This window comes from Danio rerio, chromosome 17, assembly GCF_049306965.1.
Source record: "Danio rerio strain Tuebingen ecotype United States chromosome 17, GRCz12tu, whole genome shotgun sequence".
Classification (NCBI taxonomy): Eukaryota; Metazoa; Chordata; class Actinopteri; order Cypriniformes; family Danionidae; genus Danio; species Danio rerio.
In genome coordinates, this window is record NC_133192.1 from 57,271,214 (window position 1) to 57,290,150 (window position 18,937).

Below are 18,937 nucleotides of genomic sequence, written 5' to 3' on the forward strand. Positions count from 1 at the left end.
TTCTTTTATTTTTCATTTATTATATTTTTTTTTTCTCTCAGAAGATATGTTTGTTTATAATTTATAAAATTAATTTATTTTATTTTGAAGGGACAGTGGGAAAATAAGAAAAATAAGACAGTCTGTAGTTTTTCCTATGTTGTATTGTATACTGTGATGTATTGTCTTGTTAAACAGCAATAAAAATAAATAAATAGATAAATAATTTTGTAAAATAAAGCAATATTTTTCGCTGGTCTAGAAATTGCTTCTTAATTTAATAATTGTTAGATATTTGGACTCGAAACAACACAAAACAAACAGATTAGACTAGATTCACACTGTTAGGAAAACCGTTCCTATGGGCAATGATAAGCAAAGCCAGTATCATTTATCTGCATTTGGGCATTGCGAATAACCTAAAGAGAGGAGTGGTAATTTTAGAGACAATCTTCTTCGTTTTCATAAGCACCTTTCGCAGAGGAAGACACAAGACAGGACATGCAGACCAGATTCCAGCACCCAGATTTATGGCCAAAGCTCTCAGTGTCCTGGTGAAGACATTTCCCAGCCAAATCCCCATCAGTCAAACACACAATTATCCGATATAACACATTCCTCTTTGTACTTGACCTCGACCTCGCATACTTGACTGAACCAGTGCCAAAAAAAACAAAAACAAAACATAACTTTTGTAAGATGAACAAACTGACGGTTTACGTTTTCAACAAGAAGCAGGGTGTCACGGTGACGCAGTGGGTAGCACAATTGACTGAATTGAGTTGATTCATTTAAATTGGCCGTAGTGTATGTGTGTGAATGTGAGAGTGTATGGGTGTTTCACAGTGTTGGGTTGCAGCTGGAAGGGCATCCGCTGCATAAAACATATGAAACATAAGAAGCTCTGGTTATTTATAGCGAGTTATGAATCATCTGATTGGTGAATCGACCGTAAGCTGATGCGGGACCAGCTGTGGACAATCATAAGCCCGTAATTCTCTTGAAATGAGTTTAAACTTCACTCAATAAAGCAGTTTGAAAAAAGTAGCAAAAATAATTTATTTGAGTGTAGACTGTGAGAAATGCGGGATTCCACACAATCCATTTGTGTTGGTGTAACCCCCACCAGTCCAACCCGCTCCGAGCTAGTATCAAACCAGCGACCTTCCGCATGGAAGTCGGTTGCTCTACCAAGGAGGCTAAAGACCATGGCCTCTAGTATCTGTCGCTAGAGCACCTTAAGAGGTCAGAGGAGTGAGGTTTACCTGCACAGCACACACTAGCTGGCCTCCGTTACACTCACCCCCCTAAACCTCACTCCCATCCGGGTCACGGCACCAATGTAACCCCCGCCGTTCCTACGCCCCCAAACCCGCTCTGAGCTGGTATTGAACCAGCAACCTTCCGCATGGGAGTCAGTTGCTCTACCAAGGAGGCTAAAGACCACAGGAGTGAGGTTTATCTGCACAGCACCTACTAGCTGGCCTCCGTTAAATTGGGACAACATAAAGTAATTAAGTTATCAAGTTTTTACAAATTTAAGTGGACTGAACTATCAAAATCACAGTAAAAAGTGATTAGTTGCTTAACGTGAGTAAACCAACTGCCTTAAAAGCAACAAGTTGACAACTAATGTTGAATAAAAATCTAATTTTAATAGCCTTTGTTGGCTCTTCTCAACACTGTATATAAAGACACAGCGGCCCTGATCTGCTTTGCTTTGCTTCACAGCTCAGTTTACAGTCTTTCAACTGGATTTACTCCCTTGAGCTCCAAAAGAATGAACAGGTCATTCTCTCTCTCTTTCCCTCTCTCCTATCTGAACAGTCACAGGTGCACATCTGAAACCCTGCACCGAAACAAGTGCTAACCAGCAGCGGATACCCTACAGAGCTGTTTTTACCTGATTTAACCCATAAAAATGAGCTTTTAGTGCTATAAACTGATGTGTGTGGGTTGGTTGATTTGCATAGTAAGTAATAATTCAAGAGATAGTTCACCCAAAAATGAAATGCACTCACTATTTACTCCCCCTCAAACATTTACGAGTTCCTATGTACTGTTGAACACTAAAGAAGATATTTTAAAGACTTCCATACTCATTGTCTTTCATAGTAGGAAACACAAACGCTACAGTAAATCAGAAAAAGTTGGGACAGTATGGAAAACACAACTAAAAAAAAGGAAAGTAGTGATTTCTAAACGTACTTTGACTTGTGTTTCATTGCAGACAATACAACAAACATTATTTAATGTGTTCCTCATTATTTTGATTGTTTTTTTTCTTTAAATAAACAGATATTTTGGTTCTTGCAACCACTTTGTTCCATGCTGTCTTAAAGAGCCCATATTATGGGTTTTTGGAAATCCTCTTCCATGTAGTGTGTAACACAGCTCTAAGTGAAGTGAAGTATCCAGCTAAGGCTTAAATCTGTAAGAGTACAGTGTTTAAAACTGTTGATTCATCTATAAAAGAGTCGACTCATAGTGCTTCAAACGAGTCGCCTTGATACCGAGTCATAAGGTGTTTCGCCATGACGTACGAACGAAACCAAGTTATTCACGTGCACGCGCAAACCCGGGAGATTTCAAACCTGCGGCCCCGCCCTCTGACACAGAAACCCAGACACACACACACACCCACACACAAACATGCCGGTCGACTGAAGTCACACTGCAGATGGATATTATCGAGTCTCTACACAAAGATGAAACCTCAGCATTATAGCCAAGCAGTTGAAAACTACTGGAAACTTCTGGAAACTAAATACTACAAAGAATACTTCATCTGCGTTTGTTAAAGGAAGGATCAGTAAAGAGTAACTTACTGATGGACGTCAGGATGGGTTTCTTCCTCCATTTCTCAAGTGTAAGTATGTGCGATTAAAGTTGTTGCCTCGTTGACTCTAGCTTGCAAATGTATTTAGCTGTGATTTGTTACTTGTAACCGCGTGTACTGCATCAGGTTAACTGGCTATATTCTCATATCGCGTGCAAAGCCACGTTAAAAACGCGACGCGTGCTGCTTTGTTTACGGAGCTCCGTGGAGGAGGAGTAGTGTGTGTGTGTGTGTGCGTACGTGTGTGTGCGTGCGTGTGCGCGCGCTGTCGTCCGGAGGTATGTGTGTGTTTGTGTGTGTGTGCGCGCGCGTTGTTATCCCGAGGTGTGTGTGTGTGTTTTTGTGTGTGTGTGCGCACGCGCAAGGACGAGGGTGTGTGTGTGTGTGTCTGTGAATAGAGCAGAGTGAGACAAGCTAGAACAGTGGTTCTCAAACTGTGGTACGTGTACCACTAGTGGTACGCAGGCTTCCTTCTAGTGGTACGTGGAGGAATGAAATATGTCATGTACATGCTACACACATTACAAAATTTATCAAAAATGATGTATATAATATGTCATATATGACATATAGCCTATATTTCTGAGGTAATCTGCCACGTTTTTTAACTGTGCAGAGTTGTAGCTGCTTTACTGTACCTACTGCGCTACTGTATTTCAATACTGCTCATTTTGGTGGTACTTGGAGACACAATTGTTTTCTGAGGTGGTACTTGATGAAAAACGTTTGAGAACCACTGAGCTAGAAGATCTCCTCAAGTTTTTGGAGTTTTTGCTCAATAAAATAGTCAGTCGTCTGTATTTACATTGACCCACTGGCAGCTAAAATCCACGCCTACACTATCGAGCGTGTATGAACTGTGATTACTTTTATATTGCTGATTAGCTGTTGGGCATTTCACTCTCTCACTGAAGGCAGTCGACCAATCGCAACAGACTGTCATCGGTCCAATCAGCGCAGATTACCTTGGCGCTAAGGAGGGGTTTGGGAACAAATGAATCACTGGACGATTCATACAGGAGTCGCTGGAATAATTAGGTAAAAATAAATGCAGATTATAAGACCATGAAAGTGTTTTTTGACCTTGCATGCATATTAAACTGTTGTTGGAGACCCTTACAACCAAGATATGACCCTATTTCATGTATAATATGGGCTCTTTAAATTTTCCTGATTTGGGGTTGTGCTATGGAAGTCACTGGGTAACAATGTGGACAATTTTTCAAAATATAGTCCAACCAATAAAGAAGGTTTGGAACAAGTGAAGAGTGAGTAAACGGTGGATGCATTTTTATTTTTATTTTATTTAGATGGTACCATTTTAGGATGCCATTTATTTCTGTCAATCAAAGTATTTCCAGCAATCCAGAAGTCAAATTTCCATTCATGTCCCCAGATTACATTAACATATATGATTTTAAGTACTCAAAAAGAAATGGGAGACGTCACAATGGTGCAGTGAGTAGCACAATCGCCTCACAGAAAGAAAGTGGCTGGTTTGAGCCCCGGCTGGCTCAGCTGGCATTTCTGTGTGGAGTTTGCATGTTCTCCCTGTGTTGGCGTAAGTTTCCTCCGGGTGCTCCGGTTTCCCCCACAGTCCATACACATGCGCTAGAGGGGAATTGGGTAAGCTAAATTGTCTGTAGTGTGTGTGTGTGTGTGTGTGTATAAGTGTGTATGGATGTTTCCCAGTGATGGGTTGCAGCTGGAAGAGCATCTGTTGCATAAAACATGCTGGATAAACTGCCGGATTATTCCACTGTGGCGACCCCAGGTTAATAAAGGGGTTAAATCGAAAATGAATGAATGAATAATTTTAAATGGCAAAATATGGATGAATACATTGTGGATGTGTTACTTGCACTTTTAAATAAGCTTGAACTCAACCCGCACACTTTTTCATTAAACAAGTCTGCTCACATAGAGAAAATGCGCATGTATAGATGTGTATAAAATCAAAGAGACTGATGCTAATCTATCCAAGCGTCATGCCCATGCTCTTCTCCTCCAACATTCAATCTCAATGAGCTCAAGGCAGTAATTAAACCCTTCACTGCTGTATCAAGGAGTCGTTTTCTTGGCATGTGGTATCTAAATTGTAGCCCAGGTATTACATTGTAAATATATGCCTCAGCTATGTTTCTTTGCAAAATTCTGGGTATGCTTCAATGCATGTTTCAGATGACAAATCCACTAGAGGGCGCTACATGTATACGCTTTAGCGACTTTTGAAATACGTTACTTAGGGTGTGTTTTAATGCACGTTTCAGATGCAAGTCCTTCTTGTGCACATCCAGAAAAAGGTAGAGCTTGTCGTATAGATAAGCTAGCAAACCACTGAGCTAAATCCTTCCCTAAACCCAACCAATAGTGTTTTCAGAAGCAGACATAACCGAAAAGTGCACTGGAATCACACAGTTTACCTTGATTTTACATTGCTTTTGTGGAAGTGTGCTTCATCAGACGTGAACCCGAGCGCTCTGCAGCACAACACCATACAAAAAGAGCTGACTGACCACGCCAGAATACCACTATCCTTTGGCTTGTCTGATGTCTTTTGGTCTACGTCCCTGATTTATATGGCATATGTTTCATACGGTGGATGCCTTTTCAAGCATGTTAACAACATACCAGTTAATGAAAATGTGTGTCTCTTGATTTATGAGGCATCTGTGTAAATGAAGATTCTTACCTGTGAGTTACACATCGCCTCGTCCTCATGGTCACCCCGCCGCCACAACTGCGACTGCATTCACCATACGAACTCCACTCACCCCAGTTATCCCCAATGCCTTGCTGGAAACACAGTGACAACAGATTTATGCGTTGGGACTTCAGCTGTTGGTTTGATGTTGGGATTGCTGCTGGTTTGGGACAGGCTGGAATAACTGGCACATGGTGTGAAAGCTCCACCCACCTCTGGAAAGTGGGTGGGGACAGCAGCTCATTTGCATTTAAAATGACACACACGAAAACAGCCCTTCAGGAGGATTAAATGATTGAAATGTTCTGCATTCTGTTCATAACCAGAGAGAAGTCCAACAGATGCAGCCCAAGCATTCATTCATTCATTTTCCTTCGGCTTAGTGCCTTTATTTATCAGGGGTCGCCACAGCAGAATAAATCTATCCAGCATATGTTTTACACAGAGGCTGCCCTTTCAGCTGCAACCCAGTACTAGAAAACATCCGGAGCACCTGGAGGAAACCCACGCCAACACGGGGAGAACATGCAAACTCCACACAGAAATGCCAAATGACAGAGCCGGGGCTCGAACCAGCAACCTTCTTGCTGTGAGGCAACAGTGCTAACCATTGAGCCTGATTGATTGATTGATTGATTGATTGATTGATTGATTGTGAAGCACTCACGTGGGGCCTCATGTATCAATGCTGCGTACGCACAAAAACTTTGCGTACGCCAGGTTTCATGCTCAGAATCGCTCACGTTTGAATTTACTAACGATGAACTGAACGTGGGAATGTGCTGAACGTGGGAATCCAGGGGCCTCATGTACGAAGACCTGCGTGGAAATCATACTAAAACATTGCGTACGACAAAGCTGTAAATGTGCGTACGCAGAAAAGCGGCAAGCGGCAACCTCCCGCTCTCTCTCAGGAAGCCAATACGGAATTAACTAAAACTGCAATTCATCCGAAATTCCGCTAGTCGTGGCCGCTCCTGGCTCCAAAACAGAGCAAATTTCAATTGAGCCCACTGTTAGAATGGCCAACTTTACAGCAGAAAAAAAGGTGTTTACAGCCTGGTACAAAAAAAAAGATTTTAGTTAATACAGCTAATATTACCCTTCATGACAACTGTGAGGGGGTAAATATTTTTATAACTCATCCGTTTCCTTTATATTAGGTTATATTAAGTTTGCATAATTAAGGGCGTGGCCACTTGAGTGACAGTTAGGTCTCGCTGGTCGCCGTCACTTCACCTCAGCTGAATCCTGCAGATTAGCCACTGAACTCGGCATGTTTATCGTATTTCTGTGTTGTTTTATGTGGCTTTACACAGTCGACTGTCTTTTGGACTTGTTTCCTACAATTATTAGATGGCATGGCATGCTGAGTGCACTTAATTGTGCTCACAAACCATTCACGTGGCCTCCGTTTCCCATGTGAGTAAAGTTATATACTTATATACCATCTCTATACATGTATTTGTTTTATTTAATATCATTTATCATTTATATTTATATTTAGAGCTGTAATGCACTGCAGAATCTGTCAGATTGATTAGCTGTAGGCTCTAGAACAGTCATGTGAAGCGTTGTCATACAGTGTTATGCTGGATTTCATCAATAGTCTTACATTAACTAACACAGACTATATCTGAAGTGTTTGGAAGTAATTCGCGTTTTCCTCCTGTTGAAAAACGTCATAAGAACAATGTTTAGTGGCTCAATGTATTACAGCAGTGTTTTTAAAAGTCTAAACACTTTATTGATATAGTGTACAACCAAGCACAATGGTCAGAACACAAACGAGTCGCAGGTGATGAAGTATTAAGCGTTCTCCCAAAGTGAAGTGTGTCTGAACCAGGTCCAAGCAAAATGCCAGCAGGTGTCTGTAGCTCCGCCCACTCTCCGCCTCTTTGCCCTTGTTTGGTATCCCGCCGGAGGTGTGATGACGCGCGAACAAAATGGCGACGGTTGGCCGCGCCTACTTGTGGCTTCTTTTGCGCTCTTTAGAAACCTATGGGTGACGTCACGGACACTACGTCCATATATTTTACAGTCTATGGTACGCACATTTACAGCTTTGTCGTACGCAATGTTTTAGTATGATTTCTACGCAAGTCTTCGTACATGAGGCCCCTGGATCATGCCCTGACAGCCTTGTCTGTCTTGTCAGTGTTTAATGTTGCCCTGTTTGTCCTGTGCTTGTCTACATGGCTTTCTCTTTGTTTATGTTGGCTATGTTTCTTTTGTTTTGAATCTTTGCTTTCAGTTACCAAGCCCTCTTATTTATATATTGTTAGCCCTACTGTTTTCACCAGTCCCTCGTGTGCTCTGTTCCTTACATATTGTGTTTTGTCCTTGCTTGGTATTTTTCTCATGCATCCTTGGCTCTCATGTGTCCGATGGTGGTTTTTAAATGTGCCACATAAACAAGATTAAAATGAAATATATTTTCATAAGGTATATTTTAAAAATAAAACATAAAATAAAGACTTTGAGCTTTATTAATCACCATGTGATCTTTTAAAGTGACTGACGGTCTGTGTTTAATTATCCTTTTCCCTTGATTGTTGTGTCTTTCTGGAATACTTTATTGTGAGTGGTCAATTACTCAATATTGATATTAAGTGGTTTATGATGCTGATTATCGAACAATAATGACAACAACAACCCTTTAGGCAACTGATACCTAACTGTGATAAATAATTAATATTTTTTTCAAACATTCATGTGTTGACCCAGCAGACACACAAAATCATAATCATTAAAATTAGGTGGGGTTTAGGAGGCCAGCGTCTAAGGACAACGTTAATTTGGTGTCCAATAACGATATTTGATAGTTGATATTTTGTTTGTTTTAGGTTGCAAAATGACCAAAATCCAACGTTGAGTCAACATTTTACGTCATAATAACGTCAAATACTGACATTTATTCGTCAGGTACGGCAACCAAAATCCAACATCTGACAGACAACATAGTGGTAATGTCCACACAACGCCAAGCTGTAACATCATTAGATGTTGATATTTGGTTGATTTTAGGTTGTGTTGGAAAATGACCAAAATCCAACGTTGAGCCAACATCTTAAACCAACGCCATATTGACATCAAATACTGATATTTATTTGTCAGGTACAGCAACCAACATCCAACGCCTGATATTCGTCAAATTAGCAACATCCACACAGAGTTTTTACGTTGCGTTGTTGCGTTCAACATCTGCAACATCTGTTCGACGTTGGACATTGATGTCGGCCTGACGTTGGGTTCTAACCCCAACTTGATTTCATTCAGTGGCGTAGCGCAAAATGCGGAGGCCCCCCTGCAGGGATCGCTGACGGGGCCCTCTGATGAAGCGGGGGATTACGTCATACGTCAATTTGCATATCACTTACGTCTTCACGTTCTACCGTTTCTGTTTGTTTAACAGCCTATGGTTAATAAAGGGGTATTTATAATTGCACTACACTTTATATAAGCATGTTTATTTAACTAAATGTATTGCTGTTTGAATACAGTATATCATTATAGATGTGTAACGTTAGTGAATGTGCAGTAATCTCTCATATGTAGTTAATAAACTCAGACAAGTTCAGAAACTGTCACTAAAATATCTGTGATTGTGAACAAGAGAAGAATAAACGGTCCAAATAAAGTTTGACTGTACAAGGGAAATACCTTCACACTGCCTGTGCTAAATCATTTTTCGTCGGTACGCAGAGGCGTGATCTGCTCTCGGGCTGCAGTTGGGAGAGGCTGCTGTACGAGGACTGACTGGGCCGCCTGTCAGTGCGTTGAGGCGGGGGAGGGGCCGGCGGCATCACACGCAGCTCGTTGAGAAGAGTAGGGACGGTACAGTATGGACAAATGACAGTCCAATCTCCAATAACACACAAAAAAGTCGCTAGATTTGTCGCTAGAGGGGGTCTGAAAAGTCGCTAAGTTGGCAACATTGGCGGCAAGCAATCAGAATGAATTAGTCCACCGCTTGGAGGTGTTCAGAGAACACAGACCTGTGAACTTTGGTTCCGAGTTCCGACCACAGTTGTTCCCAAGAGTTTATTAAATATCGCGACGACCCCCCACCCCCCCGGTGCGTGCCCTGTGGGCCCGTCCGCTACGCCACTGATTTCATTTCCAAACAAAATGCAACGACGTTAGCGTACAACGTCAATCTGATGTCATGTTGATGTCCTGTGCTTGCTGGGGATATATTAAGCAAGTCTCTGCATATTAATGTAGTTAACTGATAATTATTAGTTGTTTGCATAAAAAAACAGTTGATTAAAAGTCGGTTTTAGTTGATTAAAAGCCACTGAGTAAAAAAAATAATAATAATAATGCAAAATAAAGAGCCTCACTTAAGCGCTGAACAAGTACATGTTTTCTGACCTGACACAGAAATCCATTTGTGTGCCACACCCACTTCTCAACAACCAATCAACAAGAGGTGCTCAAAACCAAACTCCACCCTACATATTTTCCAATACTCTGTTACAGTCTTACATATGTCGCAAAACAAAACAAAAAAGATGTGTTTCACTGCAATTTTTAAGTTTTCACACACATTTTGGGGACATATTATTCATGATCACAGATTGACTGTAATTCTGCATATTTACAGCATGCTCCGCTGAACGGTAGCCAGCATTTAGATATAAACATTACACTAGTTAATGTTTGTTGTTCACACCATGTGCTTGGACGTTTTCCTAAAACCATTGCAAGATTTAGCAGCGGTAATCTTCCTTACACGAGTGATTTTGTGTCTGAACTGTCATCTGCTGTAATATATTGCGGTATTTCACTCACCATAAAAACCGAGGCCAGAAACAGCTGTAGACACACCGCAACCGCCAGCATCCTGAGCTCCTCACTGGCTGCGGCACACACAGAGAGCATGCTTAAAACACAACACCTGTGCCATATAATGTGCTGCGTCCACATGAACAACGTGTAAAAACATACCTGTCTGGGGCCGATTCAGCGCTCACACACCCAGCGTCCTGCAACACACAGAGGTGTGTGTTAGTCTTCTGTTGATTTGCAAAAGGCCCTGAAGGTGTGCGTGCTCAAACAGACACAAACAAAAAAAACCATCTGAAAACATGAATTATGGAAAAACATTATGTCGCTAGCGCCTGCTTAACACACCACTGAATGCACTGATAACGCTAACTCTCTAATACTAAGATGATATGCACTGTGAATCAGCTCATGTCTAATGTATTTCCACAGAGGGGTATTTTACTTGAATATATCAGGATATTAACAAGAGCATGATCAGTGAATTATCAATTTAAAGGTCTTTAAATTGTGCATTTTTTTAATTTAATGTTTGACTTAATCTCAACTGAACAACCCAAGCTCATTCTGAAAACGTAGCGCCGCGAACGTTTCTGGAGACTGCGATTTACGTGGCTGGAGGTAAGTATGGGCGCATTTAATTTTTCCGAGTGAACGCTAGGGGGCGATGTGACAACGCTCCTCTTATTCGTGCTCGCCGGCTGTGACGGCTCACTCACCTCCTTGTGGAGGGCTTTCCCGCCGTAACCAGCTTGTCCGCTTAGCTCGTAGTGTTACGTTGGCGGAGCGGAGGCCTGGAGGAGGAGGAGCCACCTGGGGCGACGACTGGGTTCGAGTACGGGGAAGAGTGGTTCCAAAAATCCGGTAAGATGAACAACAGAATCCAAAAAATAAAAGCGAACGAGTTCATGATGGGGCGAGAATGCGATGAAATCCGAAAACTCGGTCAAAAACGGACGAGGGCTTTAGCTTTTCTTTTCTGGACGGCTTTTGTAAATCGTCGCTTGGGTTTAAGGAAGGAGGAGGAGGGTGGCTGGGTCGGCCAACTGACTGCCCAGTCGATCATTCAATCAGTCGGACAGACGGTCGCTTGACAGCGGCCTCCGGCGGCTTTTCATGTGAAAACCGAGAGGCGTTCGAGACGGGAAATAAACATAAACTGCACAAATACATACCTCCCGGGACGTATTTCGGGGCCTCCAGAAATGTCTGCGGGGCTACGTTTCAACAATGAGCCTAGGTTGCAACTGATACATGAAGAGAGGGCGGGGCATATAATAGTCCCTCCCCTTTATAAAAAAACAGCCAATAGTGTTTTGTTTTTATCACAGCTCTGCCAGTGAGAGTGGTTGAGCTTAAGCGCATTGAATGAAATGTGAAGCGTCTTGAATGATCGATTTAAAGGTGTTTAAATTGTGCATTTTTTAATTTAATGTTTGACTTAATGTCAACTGAACAACCCAAGCTCATTCTGAATATGTAGCCCCGCGGACGTTTCTGGAGACCGCGATTTACGTGGCCAGAAGTACGTATGGGCGCATCTCGTTTTTTTCAAGAGAACGCTACGGGGCACCGCTCCTCTTCTTCGCGCTCGCCGGATGTGACGGCTCACTCATCTACATGTGGAGGGCTTTCCCGCCGCAGCCAGTTTGTCCGCTTAGCTCGTAGTGTTACTTCGGCGGAGCGGAGGCCCGGAGGAGAAGGAGCCACCCGTGGCGACGACCGGTTTGAGTCCGGGGAAGAGCGGTTCCAGAAATCAGGTATGATGAAAACAGAATCCAAAAAATTAAAGCGAACGAGTTCGTGACGGGTTGAAAATGCGGCGAAATCCGAAAACTCGGTCAAAAACGGACAACGGCTTTTGCTTTTCTTTTCTGGACGGCTTTTGTAAATTGTTGCTTGGGTTTAGGGAAGGAGGAGGAGGGTGGCTGGGTCGGCCGATTGGTCATATTAGCAATAATATATATTACACTGCATATTATTGTTTACTGTAGTATTACTACTATTATTATTAATACTGTAATATTAATAATAATAGTATTAATAAGTAAGTATTAATAATGTAGTATTAATGTAGTTTTAATCTTCTCTACTGCACTTCATACATAACTAATTAAAATTCCAGGTCATCATCCTGTGCTCTTGTCAAATTCACATTTGGGTTTTCTCGCTCTCATCCCGTGTGTCTCAGTGATCTGAGTGACTGCGCTGTATGTGTGCCACTATTGTTTGGAGGAAATAAATGACCCCCAACTGCAGGGGCCGCCGAAAATGAAAGCACTTCAGTATCCAGCAACTCAACGATTCCAACTCACACTAGGCATCTGAAAGTCAAACAACCCTCCAGAAATCAAGTTCAAACCGCCTGAAACAAGCTGCAAACGCTCTTTAATATGGTAAACGCGAGCTGCTCTGCTGCCAGACTGAGCATGCTGACACCTGCAAACGCCGCTTAAAAACGTACAGCCCTGTAAAGTAGGAGTTTCACACTGCCTTCAGTCTCAGGATGTAAAATATGTCTTACTGTACACTAAGCATTGCAGGGTGAAATGCTAACTGTTATGATAGCTAAGTGAACAAAGAAAACTTTATTGTGCATTTAAAAATTGTTATCAATTCACAGGAATATTGAAGCCCGCATGGGAAAAATTACTATATAGTATCTTATAGCAAATATTACTTTTTTTACCCTTAATAGTAAAGTACTTGAATTATAATTGTATATATCCTGTGGTAACACATACCACAATTCAAAATAAACAAATAACAAAAAACAATAGAGTATTTTATATATCACTGTAGTTTACTGTAGTAAAAACTAAAGTGTAAAACAGTGTATCATTTATTTTATTTTCGGCTTAGTCCCTTTATTAATCTGGGGTTGCCACAGCGGAATGAACCACCAATTTAACCAGCTCGTTTTTTACGAAGCGGATGCCCTTCCAGCCGCAACCAATCTCCGAGAAAAACAGAGCATTAGTTCACTACAATACAAAGAGTATTGTAATATATATATATATATAGTATTATACACTATTATATATGGATTCAAAACTTAAATTACTATAAACAATGAATTACTATAGTATTTTTTCATGTAGATAATAACAAAATGTGCATGAGATGATGTGGGATGACCAAAAACATTGTAAAAAAAATACATTATAAAGCACTATTTGATAAATCTGAGCATTATTTTTCTGTGTATTTTGCCTTACTGTTTCATTTCAGCTTTGCTTTGTTTTCATAAAACTGATATCTAGTGATGCAAATAAAAGTTACTTCTTGCATGTTTCTACACGAGAAGCAAGATGACAAAAATGTTGTAAAAACACACACATATATATATATATATATATACACACACACACACACACACACATATATATATATATATATATATATATATATATATATATATATATATATATATATATATATATATATATATATATATATAAGCAAATAATGTAAGTTTTATATTTGGATTGAGTTAATCTTTTTCTTCTTTTAACCATAAACTCGCTTTGATAACTTTTATAGTCGTTTGGTTTCTCAAGATTTAAATACATGTGAAAACAAGTCGTAAAACAAATTAAACCTTGTTTTTATAACCCAGAAATCAAAGATTTCACACCAATTTCCATCAAAGCACGATGAAACTATATTACTCACCAGAGTATGATGTGCAAGAACGTCAGAAATGGTTTGTTTATCACAGAAAACACACTGAAAGTAAAGCCTACAGTATAAATACACACACAACACTTATAAATTACACTCACTATTTGTTGCTGTCGAAAGAAAACCGAGCTGTTTGCATCTCCCGCGGGTGAATCCGCTCTCTGAACCCGCACTGACTCTCTCTCTCTCTCTCACACACACATTCTGAATGTCCACACTGCGTCACTCACTCACTCACACACACGCGCATACACTCACATTGCAGCCCCGAGGAAAGAAACTGTGCGTTCAGTTGTAACATTTTAATAGCGAGATGAAAAACGTACAGAAATACCATGGCAACAGTTCCCGCCAATTTACAAATACCTCAGCAGTCTATGCTTATCACAAAGAGAAGGAAGGCCGTGTTGCCAACATGAAAAACAAAATACTGTAGTACAGTGGTTCTCAAACTGTACCACTAGTGGTGTGCAGGCTTCCCTTCTAATGGTACGCGGAGGAATAGCTGAATAATTAAAGTAAAAAAAAAAAAAAAACGAACCCGCTTTCAACCCTTTAACGCCGACACTAATGTGATCAGATTTTAAAAAGGCTGAACCTTTTTTTTTATTTCATTTTTCTTCTACCATTTGAAGCTAATTTCCTCATATTTGTAACGGTTGTTGGGGGCATATCCCGTATTTATATATTCCAATGTTGACTGATATAGTTTAATCACGGGCTTTTGAATGCACTGAACAAGTACAACACAAAACCTAACAACATTTCAACATCACTTTAATTGGGTTTTCTGTTGTAATTGTTTCAAATATTTTTCTATTGACTTGTAATTTTTCCAGCCCGATCTCACAAAGAAACAACTATTTTACCTATTGTCCAAAAAGTGGCATATTTGTATGAATTCATACAATTAAATTTGTATAAAAACTTGAACTAATTAAACGGAGGTGTGGAAACAATCCCCACCCCCTAACCCCTTCCCGTCATTGGGCGATGAGGAAATCATGCTAAAATGTATAAATGAGATACAAATTAATATAAATTAGCCACTAGATGGAAAAGTTACGAATTGCTATGACATTGCACTAAACAAGTACAACGCAAAAACTAACGTCAACATTTCAACATCACTTTAATTGGGTTTTCTGTTGTAATTGTTTTAAATATTTTTCTATTGACTTGTAATTTTTCCAGCCCGATCTCACAAAGAAACAACTATTTTACCTATTGTCCAAAAAGTGGCATATTTGTATGAATTCATACAATTAAATTCGTATAAAAACTTGAACTAATTAAATGGAGGTGTGGCCACAATCCCCACCCCTAACCCCTTCCCCTCATTGGGTGATGAGCAAATCATGCTAAAATGTATAAATGAGATACGAATTAATACAAGTTAGCCACTAGATGGAAAAGTTACGAATTGCTATGACATTGCACTAAACAAGTACAACGTAAAAACTAACGTCAACATTTCAACATCACTTTAATTGGGTTCTCTGTTGTAATCGTTTCAAATACTTTTCCATTGCCGTGTTGTTTTTTCAGCCCGATCTCATGATGAAGCATTAATACTTTACCTAATGTCCGAAAAGTGGCGTATTTGTATGAATTTATACAATTAAATTCGTATAAAACAAGAACTTATTAAACGGAGGTGTGGCCACAATCCCCACCCCTAACCCCTTCCCCTCATTGGGGGAAGAGTAAATCATATACTAAAATGTATAAATACGAATTAATACACACAAGCTACTAGATTAAAAAAAAAGTTACGATTTGCTATGACATTGCTCTAAACAAGTACAACGTAAAAACTAACGTCAACATTTCAACATCACTTTAATTGGGTTCTCTGTTGTAATTGTTTCAAATACTTTTCCATTGCCGTGTTGTTTTTTCAGCCCGATCTCATGATGAAGCATTAATACTTTACCTATTGTCCGAAAAGTGGCGTATTTGTATGAATTTGTACAATTCAATTCGCATAAAAACGTGAACTTATTAAACAAAGCTGTGGCCACAATCCCCTTAAAATTCATGTATACTAAAATGTATAAATGAGATACGAATCAATACAAATTAGCCACTAGATGGAAAAGTTACAAATTGCTATGGCATTACACTCAACAAGTACAACAATAAAATAACATTAGCGTTGACATTTTAATTAGGTTCTCTGTTCCCACAGAATCAGTGTAATTGGTTCAAACACATTTCCATTGTTGTCATTTTTCCAGCCCGATTTCACAAGGAAGCGTTACTATTTTACCTACAGTCCGAAAGTGGTTAATTCGTACAAATTCGTACAATTCAATTCGTATAAAAACAGGAAATTGTTAAAAGGAAGCGTGCCTCCAAACCCCACCCCTCCCTCATTGGGGGATGAGGAAATTATACTAGTGTTCGAATGAGATTACAAATTAGCTGCTAGATGAAAGTTACGAATTTCCAAGTACAAGAAAATTTACATCAGCATTGGCATTTTAATTAGTTTCTGTTTCCACAAAAACACAGTGCGTCATTGTTTCAAATACTCTTTCATTGCCATGTAATTTTTCCAGTCCGATCTCATGAGCAAACGTAACGATTTTACCCATTGTCAGAAAAGTGGCCAATTTGTACAAATTCGTACAATTCAATTTGTATAAAAACGTGCAATTGTTAAAAAGAGGAGCGTTCACAAAGCCACCCCTAACCCTACCCTTTACTGATGGATGCGGAACTCATCCTAAACTGTACAAATGGGTTTGTACGAACTAACACAAATTAGCCACTAAATTAAAAAGGTACGAATTGTTGTAAGATTGCGTTCAATTTTTCAGTCTTCTGTAAGTAGTCTTTGTCTCTTCCAATGTTGTGTCGCATGCGTTCAGTGAACGTTAAAGTCGCCAGTCCACTCCCGGTGTTTTCAGAGTTGCCGGCTGAGCTTCTGGGCCTGCCGCTCCTTCGCGTCGAAAGCGTACTTGGTGTCCTGCAGCTGCTCGATGATCTCCTTGGCCTCCTTCATGTCCTGCGCCAGCTGGTTGTACTTCTCGGCCAGCTCCTGGTTCTCTCTGCGGAGCTCCACCACCAGCTGGCTCAGCTCCTCGCTCTGCCGGCCGCAGTGCAGCTTCAGTTGCTCCATCTCCGCCAGGGTCAACTCCATGCGCTTCACCAGACCGTCCAGCTTCTCCTTCGACATGCTTGCTGGGTAGAAGGTGTAGGTTTGGGTTGCAGATATCAGAGTGGCAGTGTCCTTGGTGTCTGCAGTGTCCCGAGTAATCACTTATGGCTTAATCCCTGAGCACTGGCTTGACTTGCGTGTTGTAGGACACTCCCTCAGACGTCTACTAATCCCCTTAGAGGAGCTATCCTTAGTGTCTTACAGCCTTCATTGGCCTTAAATAAGCCAGCTTAATACCTTACCGGGAACTGAATGAACCTGAAGGAGGGGGGGAAAAGCAGGCAATCAAAGAAGTTAGCTTTGATTCCTAACATTAGGTTTCTAGGAGATAAACTTAAATTCCAACTTAAAATGTTGTGCATTTTGTAATGTCCTAGTAAAGTCTGCCTCAGGTGATGAGTACAGTTTACTGCTATACAGTAGTCAACATCTGAGAGGAGTAAGGTTTACCTGCACAGCACACTAGCTGGTCTACGTTACACTCACCCCCGTAAACCTCACTCCCATCTGAGTCATGGCACCAATGTAACCCCACCGGTCCTAAACCACCCAACCCTCTCCAGGCTGAGATCGAACCGGCAACCTTCCGCATGGGAGTCGGTCGCTCTACCAAGGAGGCTAACGACCATGGCCTTTAGCGTCTGTCGTTAGAGCACCTTTAGAGGTCAGAAGAGTGAGGTTTACCTGCATAGCACACACTAGCTGGCCTCCGTTACACATACAATGTTTAACTTGTAAATATTAGATTTTTAAACATAGCTAAAGGGCCATATTTGGCTCAAATTTGAAGCAACATTTCAGCTTTTCTTGAAAATAGGCTCAACTAAACCATTTTTGAATCCATTCAGCCGATTTTAAGGTCTGGCTGGAGCACTTTTAGCTTAGCACAAATCATTGAATTGGATTAGACCATTAGCATCTCACTCAAAAATGACTAGAGTGTTTCAATAATTTTCCTATTTAGAGCTCAACTGGGCTTCATGTAGTTACATCATGAACCAAGATCGATGGAAAATGAAAAGTTGCTATTTTTATTCTGATAAGTCTATAGGAATCTGCCGCAGCAATGGCAAGGCAGCATAGTCAGAATAAATGACTGTCCCTTTAAATGCTTCAGCTCAAACTAATCTTGTTTTAACAAACTTTTGTTGTATTCCAAGTTATTTCGCAATCATTTGATATTTTCCAGCAGGCAAAAATCCAAAAAGCCTGATGATTGAGGTGATCTGAGGTGTCACGTACGTTATTAACTAAAACGCTGAAGAATGTGCCAAGTTTTGGAAACTGCCCAAGCAATAGTAGTAGTGATGTGCAAGTGCCTGCTATGTTTTTTTTGGAAGTCTGTTGATTTCACCTGTGGCATAACAATATAATTGCAGACTTCAGGTGAGACGCTGTGGTGGAATGTGAAGGCTCAGCTTGAACCTAATCACCAAAGCTAGAATACAAAGACATCCCAGCATGCGGGTCGCCACCTCAAGGGCTTCAGGCCAGTTCCAGAGGGTCCGGCACTCAGAGCAGGAGTGACAGTCTTACAATGCTGTGGAATTTCTCAAATGTTCCCATCGTTTCCAGGCCCATTCGGCATGACTGAACAATAGGTCAAACACAACAAGGTAAAGGTGAACACAATCATCAGGTTTAGAGCAAGTATGTGTGACTAAATAAGGTCTGCTACTGAAAATGCGTCCTCCGATGGACAGTAGCAGACTCTGAAATGAGAAGCAGATTCAGAGTTCCTCATGAGGTGGTTATTAATTAGCAAATAATATAA

The 18,937-nt window shown here is 40.6% G+C and overlaps 1 protein-coding gene across 42 annotated transcripts in view; it reads right to left on the reverse strand.

The window, feature by feature from the left end:
- The window catches only part of paplna (papilin a, proteoglycan-like sulfated glycoprotein), a 76,054-nt gene extending 61,894 nt beyond the window's left edge, over positions 1-14,160 (reverse strand). For 13 of the 42 annotated variants that reach the window (XR_012392906.1, XR_012392909.1, XR_012392887.1 and 10 more), the window contains exons 1-4: positions 14,099-14,160; positions 10,476-10,578; positions 10,320-10,387; positions 5,511-5,614 (exon numbers count right to left, since the gene is read on the reverse strand). Coding sequence is in view for 16 of the 42 variants with exons in the window: in XM_001919000.7 (XP_001919035.4) it covers positions 5,511-5,614; positions 10,320-10,370 (155 nt within the window). In the remaining 26 variants the exon portion in view is untranslated. Of the gene's footprint in view, positions 1-5,510; positions 5,615-10,319; positions 10,388-10,475; positions 10,579-13,988 lie in introns of all 42 variants that reach the window. The other 29 variants (XR_012392911.1, XR_012392907.1, XR_012392910.1 and 26 more) reach the window with 7 other exon arrangements.
- Between the last annotated feature and the right edge of the window lie 4,777 nt (positions 14,161-18,937).